This window comes from Mya arenaria, chromosome 7, assembly GCF_026914265.1.
Source record: "Mya arenaria isolate MELC-2E11 chromosome 7, ASM2691426v1".
NCBI lineage: Eukaryota > Metazoa > Mollusca > Bivalvia > Myida > Myidae > Mya > Mya arenaria.
This window is the reverse complement of record NC_069128.1, coordinates 59,294,449-59,319,958: the sequence shown is the minus strand read 5'-3', so window position 1 is coordinate 59,319,958 and position 25,510 is coordinate 59,294,449. Positions and strand designations below refer to the sequence as shown.

The 25,510-nt window shown below is 37.4% G+C and overlaps 1 protein-coding gene across 2 annotated transcripts in view; it reads left to right on the top strand.

Moving 5' to 3' along the window:
- The window catches only part of LOC128240368 (titin-like), a 332,344-nt gene that overhangs the window by 73,634 nt on the left and 233,200 nt on the right, over positions 1–25,510 (top strand). For both annotated transcript variants that reach the window (XM_052956995.1, XM_052956996.1), the window contains 30 exons: positions 843–1,043; positions 1,980–2,090; positions 2,444–2,515; positions 2,934–3,014; positions 3,532–4,578; positions 6,513–6,748; positions 7,017–7,242; positions 7,471–7,651; positions 7,853–8,039; positions 8,288–8,377; positions 8,689–9,013; positions 9,948–10,146; positions 10,524–10,679; positions 11,070–11,235; positions 11,401–11,538; positions 11,814–12,005; positions 12,364–12,560; positions 13,882–14,011; positions 15,237–15,354; positions 15,557–15,777; positions 16,163–16,331; positions 16,658–16,878; positions 17,291–18,940; positions 19,197–19,518; positions 19,802–20,019; positions 20,270–20,415; positions 20,567–20,864; positions 21,007–21,383; positions 21,700–21,801; positions 22,071–25,312. In XM_052956995.1, the coding sequence (XP_052812955.1) occupies positions 843–1,043; positions 1,980–2,090; positions 2,444–2,515; positions 2,934–3,014; positions 3,532–4,578; positions 6,513–6,748; positions 7,017–7,242; positions 7,471–7,651; positions 7,853–8,039; positions 8,288–8,377; positions 8,689–9,013; positions 9,948–10,146; positions 10,524–10,679; positions 11,070–11,235; positions 11,401–11,538; positions 11,814–12,005; positions 12,364–12,560; positions 13,882–14,011; positions 15,237–15,354; positions 15,557–15,777; positions 16,163–16,331; positions 16,658–16,878; positions 17,291–18,940; positions 19,197–19,518; positions 19,802–20,019; positions 20,270–20,415; positions 20,567–20,864; positions 21,007–21,383; positions 21,700–21,801; positions 22,071–25,312 (11,019 nt within the window). The remainder of the gene's footprint in view (positions 1–842; positions 1,044–1,979; positions 2,091–2,443; positions 2,516–2,933; positions 3,015–3,531; positions 4,579–6,512; positions 6,749–7,016; positions 7,243–7,470; positions 7,652–7,852; positions 8,040–8,287; positions 8,378–8,688; positions 9,014–9,947; positions 10,147–10,523; positions 10,680–11,069; positions 11,236–11,400; positions 11,539–11,813; positions 12,006–12,363; positions 12,561–13,881; positions 14,012–15,236; positions 15,355–15,556; positions 15,778–16,162; positions 16,332–16,657; positions 16,879–17,290; positions 18,941–19,196; positions 19,519–19,801; positions 20,020–20,269; positions 20,416–20,566; positions 20,865–21,006; positions 21,384–21,699; positions 21,802–22,070; positions 25,313–25,510) is intronic.

Below are 25,510 nucleotides of genomic sequence, written 5' to 3'. Positions count from 1 at the left end.
ATGTATTATATAATTCACATGATGCACAAGTTCACTACCTTACTAACTTGAACATAGTTTTGGACACAAGCAATATACCAAAGCCACTCATCTATTAATTATCCCACATGCCCTACCTTTCACTATGGTTAATTTGCTCACTGCAATTCAGAAATTTAGAAAAATTACATTAAACCCCACCCACCAACTATGTATGCTAAGTTAGACATTTCAGGTTTTGTATTACATTTATCTTTCCCCATCTTCTGCTATATTATATGAATGAATATTTCGTCTCTCTGTATATGTATATATAGAGCTTAAATGTACATGATAGTGTAGTTGTTAGTTCAGAATATCTTACTAACTATAGATACACTAAATAAGACGTGAATGTTAGATGTAAATAACATGCTAAGAGCTAAAAACAAGTAGTTGTATCCTTATATGGAGCTACTTAGTCTTACAAGAGCCCTCAATACTGTATTTACCTTTAGTGTTTGGGACACCTTCAATTTTGAGATTTCTAATCAACAAAGCTGACAAAAACCTTTTCTGTCCCAAAACTTTGGGTAGTTACGGTTACTGTACAATATACTCTGTTGTTGCATATGATAGAAGAATATGTGTCGAATTGTTGGTGCAAAGATTAGACAAACTGTGTTTGTTACAACAACAAAAAAGTGTCAATGTTTTGTTTTGTCATTGTTAAGAAAAAAAATACATGTGTAATTGTTTGTAATGTTTAAGTGTGTAATATATGTAGATGAATAATGAGACTAGAATGGTCACTATAAACTATTGTCACACTGTAGTTATAGCCGAGAACCAGCACTGCATTTTGTCAATGAAACTATTTTCAGCAAAGTGCATGCGCCCCAAAAAATAGCGCCCACAAAAGCTCCCAAGCCCAAGAAGGGTGGAGCGTTTGTTCACTTCAAGCCAGAGATGCCAGATTATTCTAGCGCACCAGAGACACCAAGTAAAACTGCAAAGAATGTGGAACTTAAGGTTCCGCCAATGGTCAAACCAAAACCAAAACGCAAGGCTGACTCCCCTGAAAGGTTAATTGTTATTCTTTGGAAGGTGCCTTCATAGATGTGCTTTGGAAGTTGATTTCTGGCACTTTTCTTGGCTGTTTTTAGTTGTTTTGGTTGCTTAGTTGCTTTCTTGCTTTTGTGTTTGAGTTGACATGGATTTGTTTGGAAACTGGTCCATACTTTAGTGTACAAATCTAACTAATAAAATGCTTTGTTATGCTCTTAATTGCAACTTTTTAGTTTTTCTCAACATTCCTTAACTTGGTAATACACTTTTTACACCAACACTAAAAATGCATCCTGAAATTAATATACAATATTAGTTAAAATGCTGTTCTCAGTGTTGTAACTCTTTTTAGTTAGCATGTGTTTGAAATTCAGAATGACTTTGATTATCATTTTCTGACTTTTGTTTTCTCCCGTGATAATGAAGTCTTTTTTACATAGGACTGATTGAAATTCCCCAAAATGATATGTCACCTATTTCGTTGACCTCCTTGGTCCTACAGCCGTGTTGAATATAGAGGACTTGCTGTGTATGATTCTGGTTGACGTGGTCTTCTTGATGGCATGAATCTGTTCTATGTATTGCAGACATTATTGTTACTGTATGCTGTTCTCTCTGATGATCACCTCTCACATATTGTACACTTTGTTATCCACTGATGTCTTAACAGACACAATCAGTTATCAGTGTTTGAAGGGAAATACAGGTTTTGTAAAATAACATATTATTATTGAAGTCATATTTGAAGGATTAGTATGTGCATGAAAGTTGCTAATTACAGTCACTTTCTTTGTCAAGTTACACAAATGAAAACTATGTCCCACAAGATTCATTTAATTAAGATAATTTCATTACTCCTTTCCTAGTGCAGTCTTGACATTCTCCATACCTTTTTCAAACAGCCTCCTTGTTTTTGATTGGTTGTAAAGAATTCTTCTTCATTCCTTCTCCAGTCACTATGACATCCAAGAGAAAGGCTACGTTCAGGAGATACACTATGTATCAGATACAGAGATGGGCTCTCTACGTCTGGTTAACTACTCCACAGAGGAAGAACTTACGAGGTGCGTCATGCATGACGTAAAAAATGCATGATCACTATTTGTGTGGAAGTGTTTGAAATCATGTAAACAGAATATTGCCTCTATTTAAGAATTATAATATTTCTTTGCATCTAGAAGAATTTCTTGGTTTTCAACTGCCGGAAAAAAATGAACCTGTCCAGTTGTGTAGGAAATAAAGCTATCTATTCAATTCCTCTGTCATTGCATGCACAGAATGGAATTTAGGTGAATAAAATATTCTCTATTAGACAGATGCATCTTCTTCTATAAAGGTGTCATGCAAGCTTTCTACATTCCTTTCTCTCATCTTACAGTTGTATTTCAAACTTAATATATGCATAATGACATTCTAGGGCGGATGAAATGTTTCCCAAGATCGAACCACAAATTCCGGCCTCTCTGGAGACCAAATACAAGCTCTTCAGGTGCAGTATTGAGTGCTGCATGACCCACAGTTGACCCCAATATCAAATAGTGTCTATATTTAGTAACTGACATCATGATCTAATTATAGTAACTGACAACATCAATATCTAAATATAGTAACTGACAACATCATTATTTAAATATAGTCACCATAGACATCATTGTCTATATATAGTATATGACATTGTTTTAAATACTAATTATTTTAGAAAATCTTAAAGCATAATTTTGTAGGAGCATGCTCTGTTACATAAAGACTATTCTAGTAGAACTGACAAAACATACATGTATCTTCTCTCAGTCACTTAGAATAAAAGAATGCATGCAACATTATACTGATGTTCTCACAAACTTAAACAAAATTTCTCCCATAGTTTGAATGAAACAATTTTACATACAATTACATTAATAATGTAGGCCTCAGAAACCCCCATCACCAAAAGAAAGGCGCCGATTTACCACAAGAAAAACACCATCTCCGCCCAAAGAAAAGACAAGGTAGAGAATCGGTTCTGTGTTGCCCCACCCTGATTTTAAAATGAAAATGTTATAATATTTGTGTTTTGAGAGGACAATGTTTGGCAGGCAAAGTAGAAGTATCTTTGTGTTGGCTGATTATCTAAACTTGTGAAGACCTGTCTGTTTCGGGCTTTTGCTCTTAAATTAGTAGGTTGGCATATATTTATTTTGCAAACTGTTTAGATTTAAAATTCTGTAGATGCTGAATAATGATGAAGACTAATCATAGGTAGATAAATGCTACTTAACGCTCGTTACTACTTGTTGTTTATGTTTGATAGCTTTAGTGATTACAGGAATATTGAATAAGAGAAATAATGCTAAAATAATCCTACTAACTCTAGCAGATTTCAAACAATCGCTTTAAAATGTTTCATTTTCGGCTATAGTTTCTATAGAAATGTTAAAATTTTAGTGCATGCATTTAAACTACTTAAAAAATTCAAAGAATGTTAATAGTCTTGTTTGACACAGGGTTATTTAATTTTTTCTCCAGCAAATCTGATACAGAACTTAAAAAAGTTCCTCCGCCCGTAAAACCAAAACCCTCACGCCCACAAGTGAAGGCCCAGGATAAACAGAAGCCCTATATTTGGCAACCCTCACCCATCCCTATAGACACTGATTCTAGGGTCAAAAAATTTGACACACCTGTCGAACCAGTCTCTGAAACTGTTGAGACCAAGGTTTCTAAGAAGACATTTGTAATTGATACAAAGCCATCCCCTAAATGTTTTGGAGCAACAGCAGTTCAAGCTCCAATGTATAAGCCCATTGATAGAAAAATTACCACACTTGAAGCTCAGAAAACAGTCAAACCAGATGTTGAAGAGACTGTAGAGACTAAGAAAACTGAAAAAAGGGTCACAATTGATACAAAGCCATCTCCAAAACCATTTGGAATGACAGTTGAAACTCATGGGTACAGACCCATTGAAAGAAAGATAACAAGAATTACCACTGAAACTAAGCCTGAGATTAAAGCTCCTGTTGAACCAATTGTAACTGACACATATGATGTTAAGAGATTTGAAAAGAGGGTCGAACATGATGTTAAGACCTCTACAAAATCTTTGAGGTTATCTCCGAAGCATAAACCTGAAAGAAAGATAACCAGAAAGTCTGTAGAAACAAGAGCTCGGGTTGAACCAGCAACTAAGCCTTATGAAGTGACTTTTGATGTTCCTGATTATGTCACTGATAAAAGAGTAAGGCGAGACATTAGAGGAACTAGATCTGAGACAACAACAAGGTCAGAGACCAGAGTGGTTGTAGTTTCTGGTACATCCGGTGATGAATCAGATGCCTCTTACTTCAGGAAGCATGTCAGAATTAGGAAAATTCACGCACCCACTCCAGATAGACTGGTTATTGGGGGCGAATATTTCCCCAAACTTGTGCCAAAAACTAAGCGGGTGAGGGTACGAAAGCAGCGTAAACCTAAGAGTTCAACCTATGAACCAGTCCCTTATGTATCTGGGCCTTCGTCTTATGTGGTGGCTGGAAGACACGATGTATTAATGGCTGCTGAGGCATGGAATAGGTAAATGTTCTGTTGCCATGCGGATGGCAGTGGTCATGGGACTTTGTGTTGCTATGGAGATGACCTTGTGTCTTGTTTGTTGGTATGTTTGTGAACTTGTGAGTAAGTGGATGGAATAAGGTTGAATTTGAACTTAGTTGGAAAGTATGTATAGTACCATCTTGTGGTTAATGTAATGTTATTTACTGTGAAGGACTGAGGTTAAAAAGACAGGTATGTTGGTCATAATTGAAAATTGATGTGAAAAGTTTTAAACAGTTGGGTGGCTCAGAGAGTTGTTTGTTGTGAGGTTTTATGGTCGTTGTTTTCAGAATAAGTAATATGCTGTTTATGCTTAGGTATTAGAAAGAGAAAAAAGATTTTGACGTTAATTTATGTGGTTGGTCTGAGGTATTGACCTGAGGTCAAGAAAATTCTACCTAGAAGACTGGTAGCGGTTGGTTCCATTTGTGATGTGGAAACAATGAAGCGCTTATGTCAGACTTGTTCCTTTCCATACGTGTTACTTTGCTTTAAACCAAAAGCTTCTTGATCTCTAACTGGACAGCAACTCAAAGTGTCGCAGAATAAATAATTGTGGTCTGCAGTGTTTTGGGTTGCGCTATTATGATGATAATATGCTTCATGAAAATGGACTTGAAAATAATTGGTTTTGTGCTGTGAATAATTTTGCTTTACCAATCTTATGCTTTCAATCCTAACCTCATTAGTATCAAATTTTAATTAAAGAATATGATGTTCCATGAAATAAGTTAAATATGTGTTATTCGTTATCTCCACCTTGTTGAATATCAGGTGTCTTTTTGTCCTATACGTCCTTGGTAAATAGTCTGATTGAGCTGCAACCCTGGGAAATGCCACCTCTGCTTTCAAGTAGAGCACACTGGTAGCAATTAGCCTTAGTGGTTAGCACAACATTGCTTTCATCATTGCATGCAGTGACTTTATTTTTGCTTATTTTGATGTTTTCAATTTCAGGTATATAATAAAGACAATTCTTTTCAGATTTCCAGACTTGCTCACAATAAAGATACCACATTTTGCCCTATCAACATAGTGCCATTTAAAAAAACTGAGATATAGCTTTTTGATAACATGTTGATTAGTTCATTTGCTTATTATAGTTTCATAAATCATCTCCACATTTCATATAGATCTAGAAGATACTCCCCACCAGGAAAATATGTGGTACCCAAAATTGTGCTTGACACACCACCGAAAAGGTCAAAATCTATGTTGTCCTCCGAATGACCTTTAATCCATGATATCCTTCCAGTGAATTGGAATCCGAAATATTTGTTTTATCCACTTCTGATCAATGATGACATCTTTTTGTTATTCCTGTTAATGTAAATCATCAAAATCCTCTTTATTTCATCATTTTTCTTTTCTGCTTTTTGTTCAATTTAGCACATTTTTTTTTATCTTAGCCAATCAATAGAACCTTTTGGCATAATAAAGACAAAGTGTAATATGATATTGATAAGGAAATTTGTTTAGTCAGTGTTCATTGGCTTAGCTTAATTTTACTATACCATGACCTTGACCCTGAACATTGTATCACAGCTGACCTTGCACTTTGACCTCTGTGCTTCTCTGCCTGATCCTAGCCTCTTCTCTCCATATTCATGGCATCATTTTGCAGTGTTCAATTTCCAGGAGTGTTAAGATATTCTTTTGATTGAGCCTTTATTGATACAGTCAGATTAAATGAATTGTTTTACAATTATTATTTAAAATACTACATGTTGTTTATAAAAAAAAGAGAAAAAAATCATAAAGCTATTGAACTTTGTCATTTGATAGATATCTACAATTTATTAAATATTTATTTCAGTAGCATACGATAAGTATAAATATTTAGTGGTCTTTAACCTTAGCTTAAGATAACTACTTACATGTAGTAACCCCCCTTTGTTCTGTGTCTGCTACAGGGATGTTGACCATGAAAGCGCAGTGCGAGAGTATATTAGGCGTGAAGGCGAGGCACCCAGGCCTGAAGACCTTTACCACAAAAACCAGGAGCAACCACCTGTGTTCCGCACTGAGATAAAGAACTTTGTTACCCTGAAGGAAAATGAGCCAATTCACTTTGAGTGTAAGCTGGTTCCTATTGGTGACCCGCACATGAAGGTGGACTGGTTCAAGGATGGACAGCCACTGCAGTTTGGTGAGTTATTGCCATAGAATTGGTATTATTGGCAAAAAGTATACAAATTATATTATTTGTACTTTTGTTCCAATTTGTCATATCTTCCTATATGTATTGCAACAGTTAACGATTGTACATTCTCAAAACATACAAGTGCAGTGTAACCTTAGTATGTAACCTTATATTGTTTGATCTTTATTGTCCAAGTAAATACCATATTGCTAATAAAACAGGTATTACATAACCAATTTAAGATAGCTTTATGTTATACCATATATCATTTCAGGTCACCGGTACAAGCCAAGCTACGAATTTGGCTTCGTCTCCCTCGACATTCTATATATGTACCCAGAGGACTCTGGAGTGTACACTTGCCAAGCTACAAACCAGTACGGCACCACAGAAACGAGCAGCGAGGTCCGTTGCCGTGGACGACAGTCAATTATCTCTGACACCCAGTTGCCAGGCGAGGGAGCCATCAGGCTGCAGGAAATGGAGGAGATTCGCAGAATGTATGTTTGGAATTTCAAATTCACGTAAATGTTATTATTGTTTACATGGACAAGGATTTTATGATCTTAAATATTTTAGCCATTGATTTTCTTTCTTTGCGTGAGGAATTAAATTCTTTCTAGTAACATCACCCAAGTTCGAATTTATTATTAAAATGATTTAACAACTTAACATCTGAAATCTCCATATGAAGCTCCATGTCAAGGTCATTTACATATGTTTAACAGTCAGACGACCTTGGAGGAAGAGGCAATAGAGGAGCCCAAGGTCAGATGCCCACCAGGTATTGACCTGAAGCCCGAGCCTGTGGAGGTACAAGAGGGGGAGCCCGCTAAGTTCCTGGTCAAGGTCAGCGGTCACCCACGACCCCGAGTCAACTGGTTTGTGAATGGATGCCTTATTGTTGGGGTGAGTAAAGTCTTCTTTCATGAAACTTTATACTGGTGCAGCTACAATTATAATTAGGTGTGAATTGCTTATGTATATCAAAGCCTATACAAGTCCAAAAGAAATCATAAGTAGTGTACATTATCACCCCTTGTTACCAACAAATTATCACCTTTTAAAGATGATTGTATACTTATTTGTAAATGATGTATCTTTGTTTAGGGCACTAGACACAAGGTCACCTATGATGGAATGATGCACTACCTTGAGATACCCCGAGCCCGTGAAACTGACGTGGGACAAGTTCGAGTAGTCGCCCGTAACAGTGAGGGTGAGGCAGAGGCCTCTACAACATTCAGCGTGATTCCCCATGATGATTGGAGGTCCAAACTGAGGCAGGCACCCAAAGGTAAGGGTCAAGGTCAAAGAGTCAAGGTCATGTCATGTTGGTGGCTTGTAATAGTAAAATAGAAGCAGGGTTATATTTGTGGAGGTCAATTGTCAACAAGTTTCAGTGCAAATACTGCAAATTAAATAGCACATGGTTAGATATTTAAAAGAGATTGAATCTTGATTAAAATATCATTCATGCAGTATGTAATTGAATTTTGTGGTGTAAATTATCAAATCTATACACTATTTATATGATATTTTCAGGAGACATACAGATTGAACTAGACAGACGAGCTAAGATAGACCTGAAACATCCCAAGGTCACCGAGTACAAGGTCAAACAGACAGAGAATGGTGAGGGTCACTTTACTTAAGTTGATAATTGTACAATAACACGGAGTCTACATTTATATTTAAAATTATAAAATGAGCATTCAAACATGATTCTTTAATAAAGTTTGAAAAAAATATCAAATGAAACTGGCATTAAAATGGACATGACTTGTATCTATACTAAAAAAATGAGTAGTTTGTTAGTGATATCATGTTTTTTCAACAAAGCTTTCTCATCACTTACTAAATGTAGAAGTGAAATAATTTGTGGTATTTGCTCAGATGTTGACTAGATAGTTACACTTTATTTATAAATGCTATACATATTACAGTTGGCGATAAGGAAATCACCATAAGCCAGTTTGACCGAGAGACCGTTATCACAGAACAGCAATACATCACGACACACCGCGAGCTGCGCCCAGTTAAACAACCCGAGGAGCGCGAAATGCCTGCTCGGGTGGTTCGCCCAGATCGCCCAGAGATCCAACTGGAGATCCAGCAAGCCCGGATGGTCCCTATCATTCCTGAGCCTGCTGAGCCCAAGAGAGGGGAACCGGAAGTGTCCGAACACCAGGTGCTGCTTGAGCGCAGGGAACCACCCGTGTTCTCCAAGCCTCTCAGACCATGCAGGGTCACAGAGGGGAAACCTGTACAGTATGTATTATGCTTCTATTTTTATTGAAATTACAAACTGGATGTATTTCTTGATTTAAATATTAAAAAGATCCAGAATGGGAATCATTCTAGACCATTTGGCAAAATATATGCCCAATGCAGTTTATGATAGATTTTACAGCAAGATTTGCAATAGAAAAATGGATTTTTTTTCTCATTTAAATCACATCTGCCTTGGTACATCTGAAGAAATTTTGTTTACATTTGTTTATTATTTACCAGGTTATATGTGTGGCTAAAATTCACCATTCATCATAGTTCATGAACTTGACCCACTATTTTTCACTATTTATAATTAATTCATCCCTTAATTGTTTTTGCAGACCAGTGTAAGTGTTTAGAACATGTAGAAACTATGTAGTTTTATCAATTTGATTACAAAATCTGAATTTCATTGAAATACATTGGTGACGGTGTTAAAAGTTAAAACATACAAATAACAAACTCTATTCGATTTCCAGTAGTGAAAATATAGTTTTACCTTGAACAATTAATAGAATAATCTATTTTTACGTCGTTCTTTCTAACATAATCAGTATTCATATCCATTACAATTATGTAACATATTTGATTTATTTTTAAAAATAAATTGAAATCAAATTCTACCCTTCTCACTTAATCTGTACAAATTATATTTTATACTTATAACTTTTCCGATCTCTTGTCTGTATTAAGCTATGGTTATTTTTTGTTGTATTTTGTTTTGAACAAAACTCATAATTTTATAGTGTTTTTATTGTACTCCTTTATCAAACGATTGTTGTTCATGTTTAAAGGTATTGTACTATTTCATGTTTTGCCTAAAACTTTCATTTAAAATGGTGATATTGAAATTTAAGTTTGTATTAACTATCCCCTTTTGAGCTCATAAAAGAGAAGGTAAAAATGTTCATTTTCTGATACATCTCTTCAGCTTGGAGGTACATTTCAAGGGGTATCCACCCCCTCTGATCACCTGGTATCGTGACAACTTCGAGATTCACCCGTCACATGACTTCCAAATCACATCAACCGAGACGACAAGCAAGCTCATGATTCCCGAAGTTTTCCCTGAAGACACAGGAATGTTCACGGTCAAGGCCTACAATATGTATGGCATGGTCCAATGCAAGGTATATATCTGCTATTTATTGTGGAATTTTTTGAACTTCTGACATAATCTTTTGAGGAAAAAGTACTGACAGACTTCTAAATTCATACTGATGAGCGTTTGACCCTAAACATTGTATCTTTGCAGTATACCAAATTTTGGACTGGTACCATAATATTTTGGCAGGTTCCTTAAAAGATGGACTGGTTATCGAGACCATGACTTGCAATTTGTCATTTCCAAATTGCAAGGCACGGTCTCGATAACCAGTCCCATCTTTTAATTAAGGAACCTGCCAAAATATTATGGTTGCCCAAAAACTGACTTGTTTCAATTGATTTATGACTGGTTTTTAAGAATTTGGACTGGTTGCCTAAACATTCTATTGGTATTCTGCAGGCCCGCCTGACAGTTGTAGAGGAAGAGGAACCTACCCGTGACGTTCCCCCGGAGTTCAGGAACCTGATCAGAGACAGTCAGGTGCTTGAAGGAGAACCAGCCACATTTGACTGCAAGGTGTCTGGACATCCCAGACCCACTGTTCACTGGGAGAAGGTAGGGTTTTTTTGTTTGATTTTATTTGATACTAATAAGATGATTTCACTATAAATCAACTACATTTGACTGCTAGGTGTCTTGGCATTCTAAACCTGTAACTTCAAGAGTGAAAGCAAAAAGATCTAAATGACATTCGGTAAAGAAGCAGATAGAACAGTTTCACTTTCACCCTTCAAATTGGCAATATACTATACATTTGAAAGAGATTCGGAGCAATACCCAATTAATGCTTTTTCATGCCTCTGAAACATATGTTTTTAATGATTCTGAGTCTTAACAGTCTGTTATCAGAAAATCGTATTCAATATTTTGGGAAATTAATTTCAAAAGGCTGATTTATCACTCATAACTAAGTGTCAACATTAAACATATCTGACATCCCACCAGGATGGTAAACCCATGGAAGACAACCCGCAGATGAAGTTCATCCACGAAGATGACAACTACACTCTACTCATATACGAGGTGCGAGCCGAGGATGCTGGGAAATATGCCTGCGTTGCCATTAACAACGTCGGCAAGGCTACGTGTACCGCCAGCCTTAATGTTCAAAGTAAGTATTAGAGATTATTTTAAGGGAACATTTTCCCATTTATGACTTGTGTTATTTATGATTTTAAATTTTGACCATATGTGTTTAGTTGAAATTAAGCCAGTTTGTGTTCAACTGAGAACTCCCAAATTCTTCATATATATTACAATACATGTATACTTTTAGTTCCAGTACAATCCCCAGAGACTGTACAACCATTGGAGGAGGCCCTCCGTGCTCCTGAGTGCACCCAGCCACCCCAGAACCTCGTCATTGATGAGGGAGAACCCGTGACCTTCACCTGCAAAATAACTGGATCACCTGGTAAGGCAGAATAATAAGTTTATGTCTGATAATAGTGACAAATAAAAACCATGATACTTACCATGTTCTTTCTTAAAAAAAAAGATTGTATTTCAAACCATCTTTAACTAACAGTTCTAATGTAATAAAGCTCTAAATCAATAATTATTACAAGAATAGCACAGTTTTAAGCCTCAATATTTTACAACCATGTATTATCATTCTAGAGAATATAACCAAGCACTAGTACATACGTGATAACTTGAAAATTAAAATTTTATTCTTATTTTTATTAGCTCCAACAGTGACCTGGTACCGTAATAACCAGATTGTCAAGCCATCCAAGTACTTCCACATGGAGTCGACACCTGACGGAGTACACAGCCTATCTATTCTGGAGGCTTTCCCAGAGGACACAGGCATCTATAAATGTGTGGCAAGAAACAAGGCAGGGGAGACCACTGTCACTTGTCAGCTCAAGGTCTATGGTAAGTACAGGGCTCTTGTGATAGTTCTGGCCCCTTATGAGAGTTTTTGGCCCTTGTGAAAGTTCTTGGCCCTGGTGAAAGTTACTGGTCTTTGTTAGAGTATGTGCCTTTGTCAGTCTCAGATCTAGTACAGGGCCTTTATTGGTTGGTAGGGCCTTAGCTACATTGCATGACCGCTGTGAAAGTACAGTGAATTCCATTCAAATCTCTCCCAGAACTATATAACAAATTGCTGTTAATATTGTTTTTTTAGGGATAATGCTAGTTGTCATGCACTTTTTTCATTGAATTGAATGCGAAATTGCATTTTGAAACATTTTGAAACATTTTGAGTCATTATTATAAACACTTCTTCCAGGCTTGGAGAGTGAGCCTGAACATGTGACGCCCACACAACTGGAGCAGCCGCCCCAGATTGTCCGCCCAATAACCAACACCCTCACGGTAGAGGGAAGCCCGGCCAAGTTTGTGGCTGAATACTCCGGAGAGCCCCAGCCCCAGATCACATGGCTGAGAAACGCCCTACAGATTCTACAGGAGACCAGAAATATCAAGGTTTGTGTCCATGTCACACTACATATCTTCTTGTGTTTAGTGGGATAAGGGTGCCTAGCTGTACAGATGGCCAATCAAAGCCTTTCAGCATGAGGGTTTGTTGACTATTTGAAATACCAAGGCATATATAACATAGTTATCATGTGGATATCTCATTGTTAGATTCAAGTTAGAATTGGAATTTCTGTTTTAAACCATCTTGAGAGGCCTGCATTCTTAACTTCATGGGCCTATTGGAAATAAAGACAACTGGATGATCAATCAAATATGATCATTTTTTGTGAAAAACAGTTCAGCTGATAACAAAATTGTGTTATTGTCTGAAACAGCTTTTAAATTTGGCATTAACGTTATGTAAAAAAGAAGGCAGAGAACTATTATCGATATAGGATTCTGCATGATTTCTTCAATTTACAGGTAAACTGGAAAGTAATGAAATGTGGCATTAGATTTATAATGAACATCATTCCCTTTCACCATCATGCAGAGTGCTTTTTGCATCTCTTCTGAAGTAAAACTTGGCTATTTCTCAATAGTTCTTGTTAAACCACTTGTCTGGGATGGGTTTTTCTTATCCATTGCCAGGTTTTGAACAGCGGTATTTTCATTACCTGTATAAAATGCCAAGGGAATTGTTTAGTTTGCACCTAGAAGTTGCATAAGTCTGAAGCTTTCTGGTTTTTCGTTGAATTTATGGGCAGGGGATAATTTGTAAAGTATTTCAGAAAGTTGTGACTATATGTTATGGAATATAATTATGTGTAGTTTAAGGTATGTTGTTATTTGACTGTTTGTGCAAAAATATGTTTGAATTTAAATAATTATTGCAAAGGTAAGAAATACATTGAAACTGTATGAAATAATTTGATGTAAGCATATGATAAGAGATGTTTTGTAAGCTGGTAAGAAAAGCTTTGAAATGTAGCCAAGCACTTGTCTTTGAGCTTGTTGTTTTATTGCTTAGTAATGTTTTAGTTTGTCTGATTGTCAAAGAAAAGGGTTTATGGTGTTGTTGTTTTGTTGTTGTTGTTGTTGTTGTTGTTGTTGTTGTTGTTGTTGTATCGGTGAAGAAACTTAAACTTTGGTCTTAACTAAAAAATCATTCTAGATATTGAAATAGAACTGGGTACACATGTTTCCAGAGAGTATACCCATATGTTTAGCAAGGCAAATAACTTTGGCTTTAATAATTGTTGAGTTATGTCCCATGTAAAGTAGAAAATAAAACAACAAGAGCATTGGCCTTCTCCCTGCTTCCATCTTTAAATGTTTTAATTTATTAGTGAATTGGAAACTGCAATTGATTAATCTGGTTTTATAGATTGAGACAACCAAGACTTCAACTACACTGACAATCAAGCAAGCCTTCCCAGAAGACTCTGGACTAATCACATGCCGACTGAAAAACAAACTCGGCATGACTGAGTGTTCAGCTGAACTCTATGTGCAAGGTAAGTGGGGATTTCACCTTGTACAGCAGAGAGCCTCAGTCTCAAATTGTTATGCAGTCACATGATGCATCATTGTCCCATAATGCAACAGTGTAAGATTTTCAAATTGAAAGCAATTGCACACAGGATTAAACCCAAAGATAACTACTGCATGCAGTTACATGCATGAGAACTTACTATCAGTAAAAATATATAAAAAAGAACGAGAAATACCAGGAATGCATGAAATCTGATTAAAGTTATTGCACCTACACAACACAGATTATGTCAATTAACAATTCAAAGGCATGAACTTGACTTGTGACTAAAAACCCAGATATTGAGAATGTGTTATGAGTCTTCTATTTCAGGATGCAGCACAGCCAGCATGCTATCACAATCTTCAGATATTTGAAAAATGATGTATGATAGTTTAGTGTTTGTTTCATTGAATTGATTTGTATGTTTTATTTTATTATGCAAAGAAGGGTTATTTTAAGACCTTGCTCTGAAATGACCCTTCTGTATCAATTAGTTATTTTGTTTGAAAAGCAATTAGTTATGTAATTGAAAGAACCTGCATGATTCAAACAGTTGTCATATGTGCATGTGGTTTCTTTCAAAGTTAATTGGAAATTAATCGAGAAGCATTTGTTTTGTGTTTTTGCTATGTTGACTTTAAGTTCTGTTTGTTGATATTATGTTGTCTATTTAATTCTCTGTTCTTGTGCGGTATGCCTATTTCTGTCAGCATCTGTAATTACACCTGTTACCGAGTTAAGATAATGTTCTAACAATGCATGCAAGAATGTCTAGATAAGCAGGCAAGAGGATGCACCGTGAAGATGATGATTCAGTGCAGAGACTTGCATGATTTTTCCCCAAGCATTGAGTGTGTCCATATGTTGGCATGAATTGACATCAGTAACAACATGGTAAGTTATACCAACACAGTAAGTCACTAAAATGAGTCCCATTGTGGTCTGGTAAAAGTTATGAATTGTATTCTATGGACAAAAATTTATTGGCTGCCAAATCCATTTGATTGAACTTAGTTGATGATATTGAACAATTATTGAGTGAAATAATTAACTCAATTTACGATCAAGTATATTTCAAATGCCTTCATCACTACAAGTATTTCAATCCTAACACTGCATTTGACACTGTGCAATTTTTTTTATAAAATTTCATTAGCCAATATGACTTAAAGTTTTACAATTCTGACAAAATTAAATAATTTCAGATGCACACCAAGCCAAACTGCTGGAAGAGCGTTACAAGACGACCATTGAGAGGTCGCCTCCAGAGTTTGTGAAACCCCTGCCCGCTGTGCGAGAAATACAGCCTGGGGAGGCTACCAGGTAAGTAGTTTGTATGTTTAATGAGAAAATGTGTTGCATGCTGTGAGTTAGTTATTTTATTATAGGGAAGATTTTAAGAGAATTCTTCAGACTGTACTATTATTTATCCTGACAGGTTGAACATTTAGTAAATAGAAACTTTTCAATGAGTGCATTACACTTTGAAATGAAAACATAAAACCAATAAATTTTATTTCTAAAGACTTGAGGCAACAGTAGCTGCCCAGCCGCCGCCCAAGCGCTACACCTGGACAAAACAAGGGAAGGAACTACGTCCCTCCGACCGGCACCGTATAGTACGGGAAGCCAACACAATCATTCTGATTATCTCCCCTACTGAACCTCAGGATGTTGGCGAATACATCCTCCGGGTGGAGAATGACCTTGGAGAGGTCACATGCAGGACCACACTTACACTGCCTGGTAAGAGGTGGAACAATTGTGTGTAAAAGCCTTTGAACGTCTTGTTGTACATTGTTTAGAAGTTAATAATTAGTTGCTGCTTGCCACTATTCAATAACCTCACAAAGACAACCTGATTTCAATTATTATGCACTGATTTAGTTCCTACTTTAAAGTTTTCAACTTGCTATCCAATACAATAAATGAAGAAAAAGAACCAGCAAATGATTGTTAGTATAATGATAGTGTTCTTTTGTTAACTTTATTTTGAACTATTATTATTAAATTATTATTGCATAAAATATAAGTTGTATTCCTTAAATACTCTGGTTGTTTGGCTTTAAACCATATATCAGCCTAATCTATTAATATAACAAACTTATATATGATTAAATACCCGTTCCAGCCAAGGAGAAGATAGTACAGTTGCCATCGACAACCAGTGACTCAATGACCTTGACCCACACCACGACAACAGTAACCAGGGAGGAGATTGTTACTTTGAGCACTGTTGAACCTGACCTGGTCCAGCCACTTGAGCCAGAGATCTATGTCAGGGAGAGAGGCATTGCCAGGTTTGTCCTTGAAACTTGTCTTATATGTCTCATTTCAAAATTGTAATGCTCTATATTACATATAGATGTTCTATAGGGAACAAAAACAACTCTTGGTATCAATGGTTTAATCCAATTTCATTTTGTTTGTCTTTTCATTATTAATTAAAAAATGAACTTATACATTTCCCTTATAAACATATGTTCCAAACAACTAAAAATGTCTTTTCTTGTTATTTCTCTTTTTTTATTAACATTTAATCACAGAAATTTAATGAAATTGACATGTTCACGACATTGATTTATTCCATTGATTTTTTTTTATCATTATGTAAATGTATTAACAGACTGGAATGCAGGATAGACGCCTACACACCACCAATGGTCAACTGGTTTGTTAACGGAATGGAGATCAAACCATCGCCTCACTACGAGATGCTGTACGAGGACGGGAAATCTGTGTTACTAATTATAGAAGTTGGTCCTGAGGATACGGGAGAATACACAGTCAAGGCCACGTCTGACAAGGCGGGCGAGGTTGTCAGTAGTACTACACTCTATGTGCAAGGTGAGTAGTCTCGGCAAGACTATCCTTGGGAAATTAATTAGCTGTGACTTTGTCAATTAAACGCTACATTTGCTGAAGGTTATGTTGTTTAAACAATACCATTAAAGTTCTGTCTGTTATAGTTCTTATTGCAGACAATACTTTAGTGCAGGAACATAGTAACTGCTTATTCAAAAAGAAGAAGTTATTGAGTTCTTGCATGAAGGTGTTCACATTTATTATTTATCAACTTTTAAAAACTTAAAAAATAATCCAGCTGAAAACGTTATCCACTAAAAGGCCTAATGTTGGTTTAGGTTACTTAATTTTTATTAAGACTTGTCATGTAATATTATGAATACACCACACATAAAATCAAGTCTGAGTAGGTTAAATGAGAACAAATAATTTGCACAAGCTTGTATTCTTTCAGAGCCTGCTACAGAGGAGATCTCCCTTCCACAACACAGGGACTCTATTTCCATCGAGCAGGGCCCTTCAGAAAAGATGATGCCCCCCAACTTTATAATGCCCGTCCAGTCTGTCCAGGCTGTAGATGGTGAAGAACTCAGAATGCCATGCAAGGTCACTGGCAAGCCCATGCCTCAGATCTCGTGGTACCACAATGGAAAAAACATTGACCAAGATGAGGAATATGTTATAACATACAACCCTGAGACAGGTGACATTAGTTTGCTCATTGTTGAAGTTTTCCCAGAAGACGAGGGTGAATATGTTTGTGTCGCCCACAACCCTGCTGGAGATGCCGTTACTAGGGCAACACTGGTTGTCATGGAACCAGCAGAAGCTCCAGTTGCTCCCGAGACAACTGAAATGGTTGTTGAAGAAACTGAGGTCAAGAGAGTCACTGAAGAAGCACCTGAGTGTGTTCCTGAAGATATGGAGATTGAGGAAGATCAAGTAAAACCTGAAAAGATTGAAAGACCGAAAGTGGTTCCAGTGCAGGAGACACGACCAAAGTCTCCTTCCCCTGGGCCAGAAGACTTTACCCCCAAAACTAAGCCTGTTGAAGAGAAGCCAGAAGAAAAATCACCTGAAATTGAAGAAGAGCAGGTTACACCTGCAAAAAAGGAGAAAGTTGAAGTTCATGTAAGAATGCCTGGTGAAAAGCCAGAAGTTTCTGAAGAAGAAGTAAAACCACAAGTTGTTGACAGGCCCAAACCCGTAGCTCTGGAAGAGACTAAGCCTAGATCACCATCTCCTGATGTCTTTGACACTGTTGATGCAAAGAAAACTATAGAAATTCCTGAAGAAACTGCTCCAGGTCCAGAAGCAGAGGAAGAAATTATGGAACAAGCTGTGAAACCAAAGAAAATTGACAGACCTCTGCCCAAGCCTATTGTGGAGGAGAAAAGGAGAGATGAATCTCCGATATATGAAGAGATTCCTGGCGAGGCACCTATTTACGAGGAAATACCAGAAAGGCCTCAACCTGAAGCGAACGAAGAAGTTGTTGAACCAACATTAAAGACTAGAATAATTGAAAGACCTAAGCCAAAGTCTATTGTAAAGGAAGAAGCTCCAGTTGAGTCTGACTTCACTGAAGAGATCAAACCAGTAAAGGAAACACCTGATGGAACAGAACCTAAAGTTGAAGAGGAAACTCTTGTACCAGATCAAGTGTCAAAGAAATTTGAGCTTCCTGAACTTAAACCGAGAGACGAATCTCTTGACAAGAAGACAACAAGAGATGGTGAGGAGGCACCACGAAGAAAGGAAGAAATCCATGTTGAAGACATTTACCAGACCATAGATGAAGCCGAACAAGTTGATGAAGTTTCTCCTGAATTTGTTGAGCTTCTTCAGCCCCAGGTTGTAGAAGACGGTGACAGAGTCATTCTCAAGTGCAGAGTTGTTGGAATCCCGACACCTATAGTGACTTGGTTCAGAGAGGGCCAGGAAATAACACCTAGCTCAGATTTCCAGACTGGTATGGACACAAGTACAGGAGTTTGTGTACTGGAAATTCCCGAAGTTTTCCCTGAGGATGCTGGAGAATATGCCTGCAGGGCTGTCAACCCATTCGGAGATGCAGTCACCACTGCTAACCTCCTTGTAGAAGGTAGAAAAAACAATTTACAAAAACTGTTACAATACAGGAAAATATGTTTTTCTTTATTCCTTATTTAAAGCTCATATTTTCAAAATTCTCATGTTTTGCTTGTAGTTTTCAACCATCTACATGAATTGCTTTCATGTTCAATTCATTTGAAATGTACAGTATATATTATATTCATATGCAGTACCTAATCCCATGAACTTTCAAAGATATTATTCTTTTATATAGATGATAATTCAATAAAATTGAATCCTTACAGTTGCCGCAGACGAACCATCTGAACTATCTGACACATCTACAGAAGCCACTACCATACTTCTAGACCAGGAATTCTCTATGGAGCCAGAAAGCCCAGTGGAAGAGGCCCCATTGAGGGCACAAGCACCTGAAGCCCCTGAGGCCCCGAAGAGGGAACAGGTTCCTGAAGCTCCTATGGAGGAGGCCCCAACACAGGTAGCACCAGTGCCTGAGGCCCCAACAGACACAACTCCTAGAGAGGAGAAACCAGTGGTAAAGAGGGCCCCCGAGTTTGTGAGGCCTCTTGTCTCAGATATGGAGTTACCTGAGGGTAGTGTTGCCAAGTAAGTTGTCATCTCTGTGTAATATTTCACAAAAATAAAGTTTTGAAAGTTCTTAATAATTTTAAACTCTAGAATTTCATAGTTACATAATCCTTTACTTTAAAAATCATTTTGGCAGCTGGATGAAACAAGATAATCTTGGCTTTAATAATCAATGAATTGCAAACTAGTGTTGAATAAATTTTGCATATTCCTACTATTAAAGACTTCATTATTCAACTTAGAATTTTTCCTAAAAAAACATGGATGACACAATTTGTTTATCCACCTCTCCTTGCAACAGATTTGTGATTGAGGTAGCAGGGGAACCATTCCCGACAGTGACCTGGTATTTCAACCAGTCACCCATCGAGCCTGGACCCAGAATTCAGATCATCTTCGAGGACAAGATGTGCACGCTTCTCATATTTAACACGCTGCCAGAGGATTCTGGTCAATATGTTGTTGAAGCCCGGAATGACGTCGGGGTGAAGACTTGCACATCTACTCTTCACATTACTCGTGAGTAATCTTATTTTGAAAAACAAAAAGTAATATTCTTTTATTTGCGAACAATCTTGTGTATTCAGTAAATGGAATAAGATTTTGTGCTCTTCTTACTCTGTGATTTATTATTGAAGAATGAGTTTATATTATTGGGTAAAGTCATTCCCTCATTGGTTGGTGAGAATGTCAAAGAATAATTCAGATTTAACATCATATTATCATTTCTCTGTGGATCGAAGTAACTGTTTAACTGGATACTTTTCAGCCCACAAGACAAAGGAGGTTGAGTTAGTCCCCCAGCCAGGGGAGAGAACTAGCTTTCTGTACACCGATGAAGAAGAGGAGACAACTGTTAAACGCCCCGTGTTCGAGTCTGACTACGCCTTCACCAGCGAGGATGAAACTCCAGAGGTGCGGGTTTTGAATATGTTATACTCCTTATAGAAAAGCCAAGAAAGAGATTACAGTTTAAAGTTTTTATGAGAGTTTTCTGTACTAAAATCTTTTGTTTAGATTTTACAATAGAAAAATGACTTTAGTTTAATATCAATTTCCCCCACAGGACCAGCTGATAGCACCTCACTTCACCCAGCTTCTGCAGCCCAAGACTGTCAAGGATGGTCAGCAGCGTGTGGAACTTGTCGTCCGTTTCCGGGGCCGACCATCACCACGGATACGCTGGTTCCATAATGGCCAGGAGGTGATAAAGAGCACAGACATTGACATTGTCATCGATTACGCCACTGGAACTAGTATGCTGATTATAATCGAGGTTTTCCCAGAGGATGAAGGGGAGTACACATGTGTCGCCTCTAACAAACTCGGGGAAACCATCACAACCTGCAGGCTCACTATTGTTGGTAAGAAATCTAACAAAATCTATTAAATTGCTGTTTTGAATGATAGTCATGTCCTGTTTCAGAAATGTGTTGGAATATACCAAGAAATAACAGTAAATAAGCATTTATGTTTTAAGATAAGATTGTCTTGTCCTTTAACCAGGTCCGGAAGAGGAAGTTTCCTCCTCTGAATCCCACAAGGAGACAATTGAGATCCAGCATGAACCTCGACCTGCCACCGAGGATGTGCCTGAGAGAACTCGCGTTACCAAGACAATACTACTAGAAGATGATTCTATGGTCGTACCAGAAGAGACAACCCACACCGAAGCCATCAGAATTGACCGGCCCAAACAAGCTATGGTTCCCGCAGACAGGGCCTTTTCAGAGAAAGTCAAGGTCATACCATCTGCCCCTGGGCAGAAAAAGCCTGGCCCTGCAGTGGAGATCAGGATAGGGGTTCCCAAGACAACCCCATCCACTACGGGTGAAAAGGTCACTGAGACAACCACATACACGACTGTTACCAGCCAAATACAGGTAGATAAGCAATATTGTTACAATTAATTAACAAGGCAGTAACTATTCTTTTAGTTATTGTTGCTGGTGGAGTTTTTTTAAAGTGAAACAAACAACTGTTTTTGTAAGCTAAGTAAAGCATACATGTATTATTTTGACATATATTATGACTCTATGTTATGTTTATTAAAAAATAAAATTTTGAAAATATCAAAACAACAAATGGTCCTTTTATGACAGTCTTGCAATTCTCCCTGAAAAATTAGTCAGCGTAAAGTTATTGTTAAAATCCACATAAAACATAGTTATTACATTTGTTATGCTTTCCGCTACACAGGAGCAGCCAGAGGATCTTCCTGAGATAAAGGAAGGGAAGGAGACGAGAAAAACCACCATTATCTTTGACCAGCCAGGCAAACAGCAGCCTATCATGGTCCAGGTAAATATAACAGTACTTATGTCTTGATCTCTTTTTCATTTATTATATACTCTAAAAACTGACATCCAATTTTCTCTCCAAGCTCTATTACATGTTGATATACACAGTTTGCCTTCAAAAGAAAGGAAACGGAAAATTCATTAAGCTATTCAAAAATTATAAAAAATAACATCATTGTCTTGCTTTGCTGATCTTGAATTCAGTTTAAATGATTGTTGTTTTTGTGGTTTTGACATACTTGAAATAAAGTCTGGTTTTGTCATAAACAGGTGCCAGAGCAGCCCATTCTAGAAGATGTTGTCTCAGCAACTGAGAAAACCACTACAACCATCACCAAGCAACTGAGAATTCAGGAGATGGAGCCAAAGGAAACACCAGAATCCCACACCGAGACAATCGAGATTAGACGTGAATCTCCACCTCAGGAGGTTGAACTTCTTGTATCGGTTCCTAAGCAACCAAAGAGGGAGACTACTGTTGTTTCTATGGATACCAAGGAACATCCCCAGCCTCAGACAAAGAGAATTGAGGTTGAAATCCAGGAGGCTGTGACAACTAAAATGCTGAAGCAGACAGAAATCATTATCCCAAAGACTGAGACCACAGTCTCTGAAGTTCAGATCGTAGCTCAAAAACCACAGGTAGAAGCCACGAGACCAACTGATGAAATGATTGAAGAAACTCGTCCAACTATTGAAGTTGCTAAGAGAGTAGTACCAGAAGAGGCTAAACCTACTGAAAAAGAGCAGATAGATATTGACATCAAGCCAAAACCTGTACAGCAAGAGATAGTGTTTGAAATTGCTGCTCAGCCTGAAAAACCTGAAGAGGTTGCTCCAATGGAAGTTGAGGTGCCAGCTCCTTCTCAGCCTATGGAGGTTGAAGAGAGAAAAACAATCACAGTGAAACCTGCTCCTGAACAAGAGACAAGAGCCCCGGAAGATGAGATCAAAATATCAGAAAGGGATACAATTGAAATCGTGAAACTTCCTGAAGATCAAACCATGGAGGTTGAAATTGAAGTGTCTGATAGAGCACCTGTTGTCACTGAGACTTATCAAATTGATACAGTGACTAGAGAAACAACCACTGTTGAACAGGTGGTTCCAGAAGTGACTGAAACTCATAAAGAAGAAATCAGCCTTGATGTTACTGGTAAACCCATGGAAGAGGTTCAGCTAACAGTTCAGGTTCAACCAAGGGAAAAACAAGTGCCTGTTACAAAAGAGGTCAAAGACACTGAGACTGTTACTGAAACAATCACTGAGATTATCCAACTGCCTGAACAGGAAGAAACACCCCAGAAAGATGCTCCATTTGAAACTGAAGAAAAGCCACTTGAAGGTGTTGAACTGACTATTGACCTACAGGAAAGACAGATTACTGAAACTGAAGTTGTGTCCACAACTGAGAAAACTGATGTTACTGAAGTGACCACTGTTGAAATACCATCTGTAACCGAGGTTTCAAGGGAGGAGATAACTCTTGAAGTTGAAGACAAACCTAAAGAGGTAACAATGATCATTGAGGTTCCTTCTGAGAAAGAAGTGCCAGTGACTGAAGAGACAACTACTGTTGAAACTACAACCATTACAAAAGTAGAAGTGAAAGGGGTTCCAACAGTGGAAGAAACATTTAAAGATGAAGTGACGCTTGATATTCAGAAGAAACCAGAAACTGTGCAAATGGAAATTGAAATTCCTACCTCTGAACAGGAAGTACCAGTTACACAAGAAACCACAACCATTGAGACTTCAACAATTACAAAGGTAGTTGAAAAGGAACTGCCTGAAGTCCAAGAGAAACACAAGGAAGAAGTCACTGTTGTAACCCAAGAGAGACCCAATGAAGAAGTACAGTTTACAATTGAAATCAAGGACCAAGAAGCTCCTGAAATCACTGAAGTCACGCAGATGGACACGACAACAGAAACTGTCACTAAGACTTTTGAAGTTCCAACAATGGAAGAAACCTTTAAAGATGAAGTAATGCTTGATATACAGAAGAAACCAGAAACTGTTCAGATGGAAATTGAAATTCCTACCTCTGAACAGAAAGTACCAGTTACACAAGAAACCACAACCATTGAGACTTCAACAATTACAAAGGTAGTTGAAAAGGAACTGCCTGAAGTCCAAGAGAAACACAAGGAAGAAGTCACTGTTGTAACTCAAGAGAGACCCCATGAAGAAGTACAGTTTACAATTGAAATCAAGGACCAAGAAGCTCCTGAAATCACAGAAGTCACACAGATGGACACGACAACAGAAACTGTCACAAAGACTTTTGAAGTTCCAACAGTGGAAGAAACCTTTAAAGACGAAGTAATGCTTGATATACAGAAGAAACCAGAAACTGTTCAGATGGAAATAAAAGTTCCAACTACTGAAAAAGAAGTGCCAGTCTCTCAAGAGACTACTACGATTGAAACAACTATGATTACTAAAGTAGTTGAAGAAGAATTACCAAAAGTTGAAGAGAAACACAAAGAAGAAATCACAATTGTAACTGAAGAAAGGCCATCAGAAGAAGTACAGTTCACATTTGAAATCAAAGATCAACAAGCACCTGAAGTAACAGAAGTCACTCAGATGGACACAACTACAGAGACTGTCACAAGAACATTTGAAGTTCCAACTGTTGAGGAAACATTCAAAGACGAAGTAACCCTTGATATTCAAAAGAAACCTGAAACTGTTCAAATGGAAATTGAAATTGAAACTTCTGAGAAAGAAGTACCAATTACTGAAGAAACTACAACCATTGAAACAAGTACAATTACTAAAGTAGTTGAAGAAGAATTACCAGAAATTAAGGAAAAACACAAGGAAGAGATCACAATAGTTACTGAAGAGAAACCTCAAGAGGAAGTTAAGTTCACATTTGAAATCAAGGATCAACAAGTACCTGAAGTAACAGAAATCACTCAGATAGACACAACTACAGAGACTGTCACTAAAACAATTGAAGTGCCAACAGTTGAAGAAACATTCAAAGATGAAGTGACTTTTGATATACAGAAGAAACCAGAAATGGTTCAAATGCAGATTGAAGTACCAGTCACTGAAGTCACAAAAGAAACAGTTGAAGTATCAACTGTTGAAGAAACCTTTGAAGTTCCTGAAGAGCAGGTATCTGAAAAAGAAACTCACAAAGAGGAGATTCAATTAGACATACAGGGCAAGCCTCAGCAGCTGCAAGAGATAGAGATCAAGATACCAACAGAGGTCGAAGAAAAACCAATGGAAGAGAAGGAGAGTCCAAAAGAAACAACAAAAGAATCAAGCCCGAAGGAAGAACAACCTCAGTTACAAGCACCCACCACTGAAGAAATCTTTGACACTTTTGAAGTGGTTGAGGTAGGGGCCCCTGAGTTCACATGGGATTTGATTTCTCTGAAGGTCATGGATGGGGAAGAAGCGAATTTCATGTGTGAGGTCAAGGCCGAACCAACCCCAGAAATCTCCTGGTTCCATGATGACAAACCTATTGCAGAGAATCAGGACTTCAGGTGAGCTTTTATCAATTTGCCTTTCACTTGGTCTTATAAATTAATAATTTTAAGCAAAACAGGAATTGAGGGTAAAATCTTGCACAATTGCCAGTCAGGTGAAAATTTACTATTTCATGCAATTTGGGTACTTGTTTAGATTTCACTAACCTTGATGTGTTTTGTAATTATTTTTGTTGGAACCCTATGAGTTAAAGT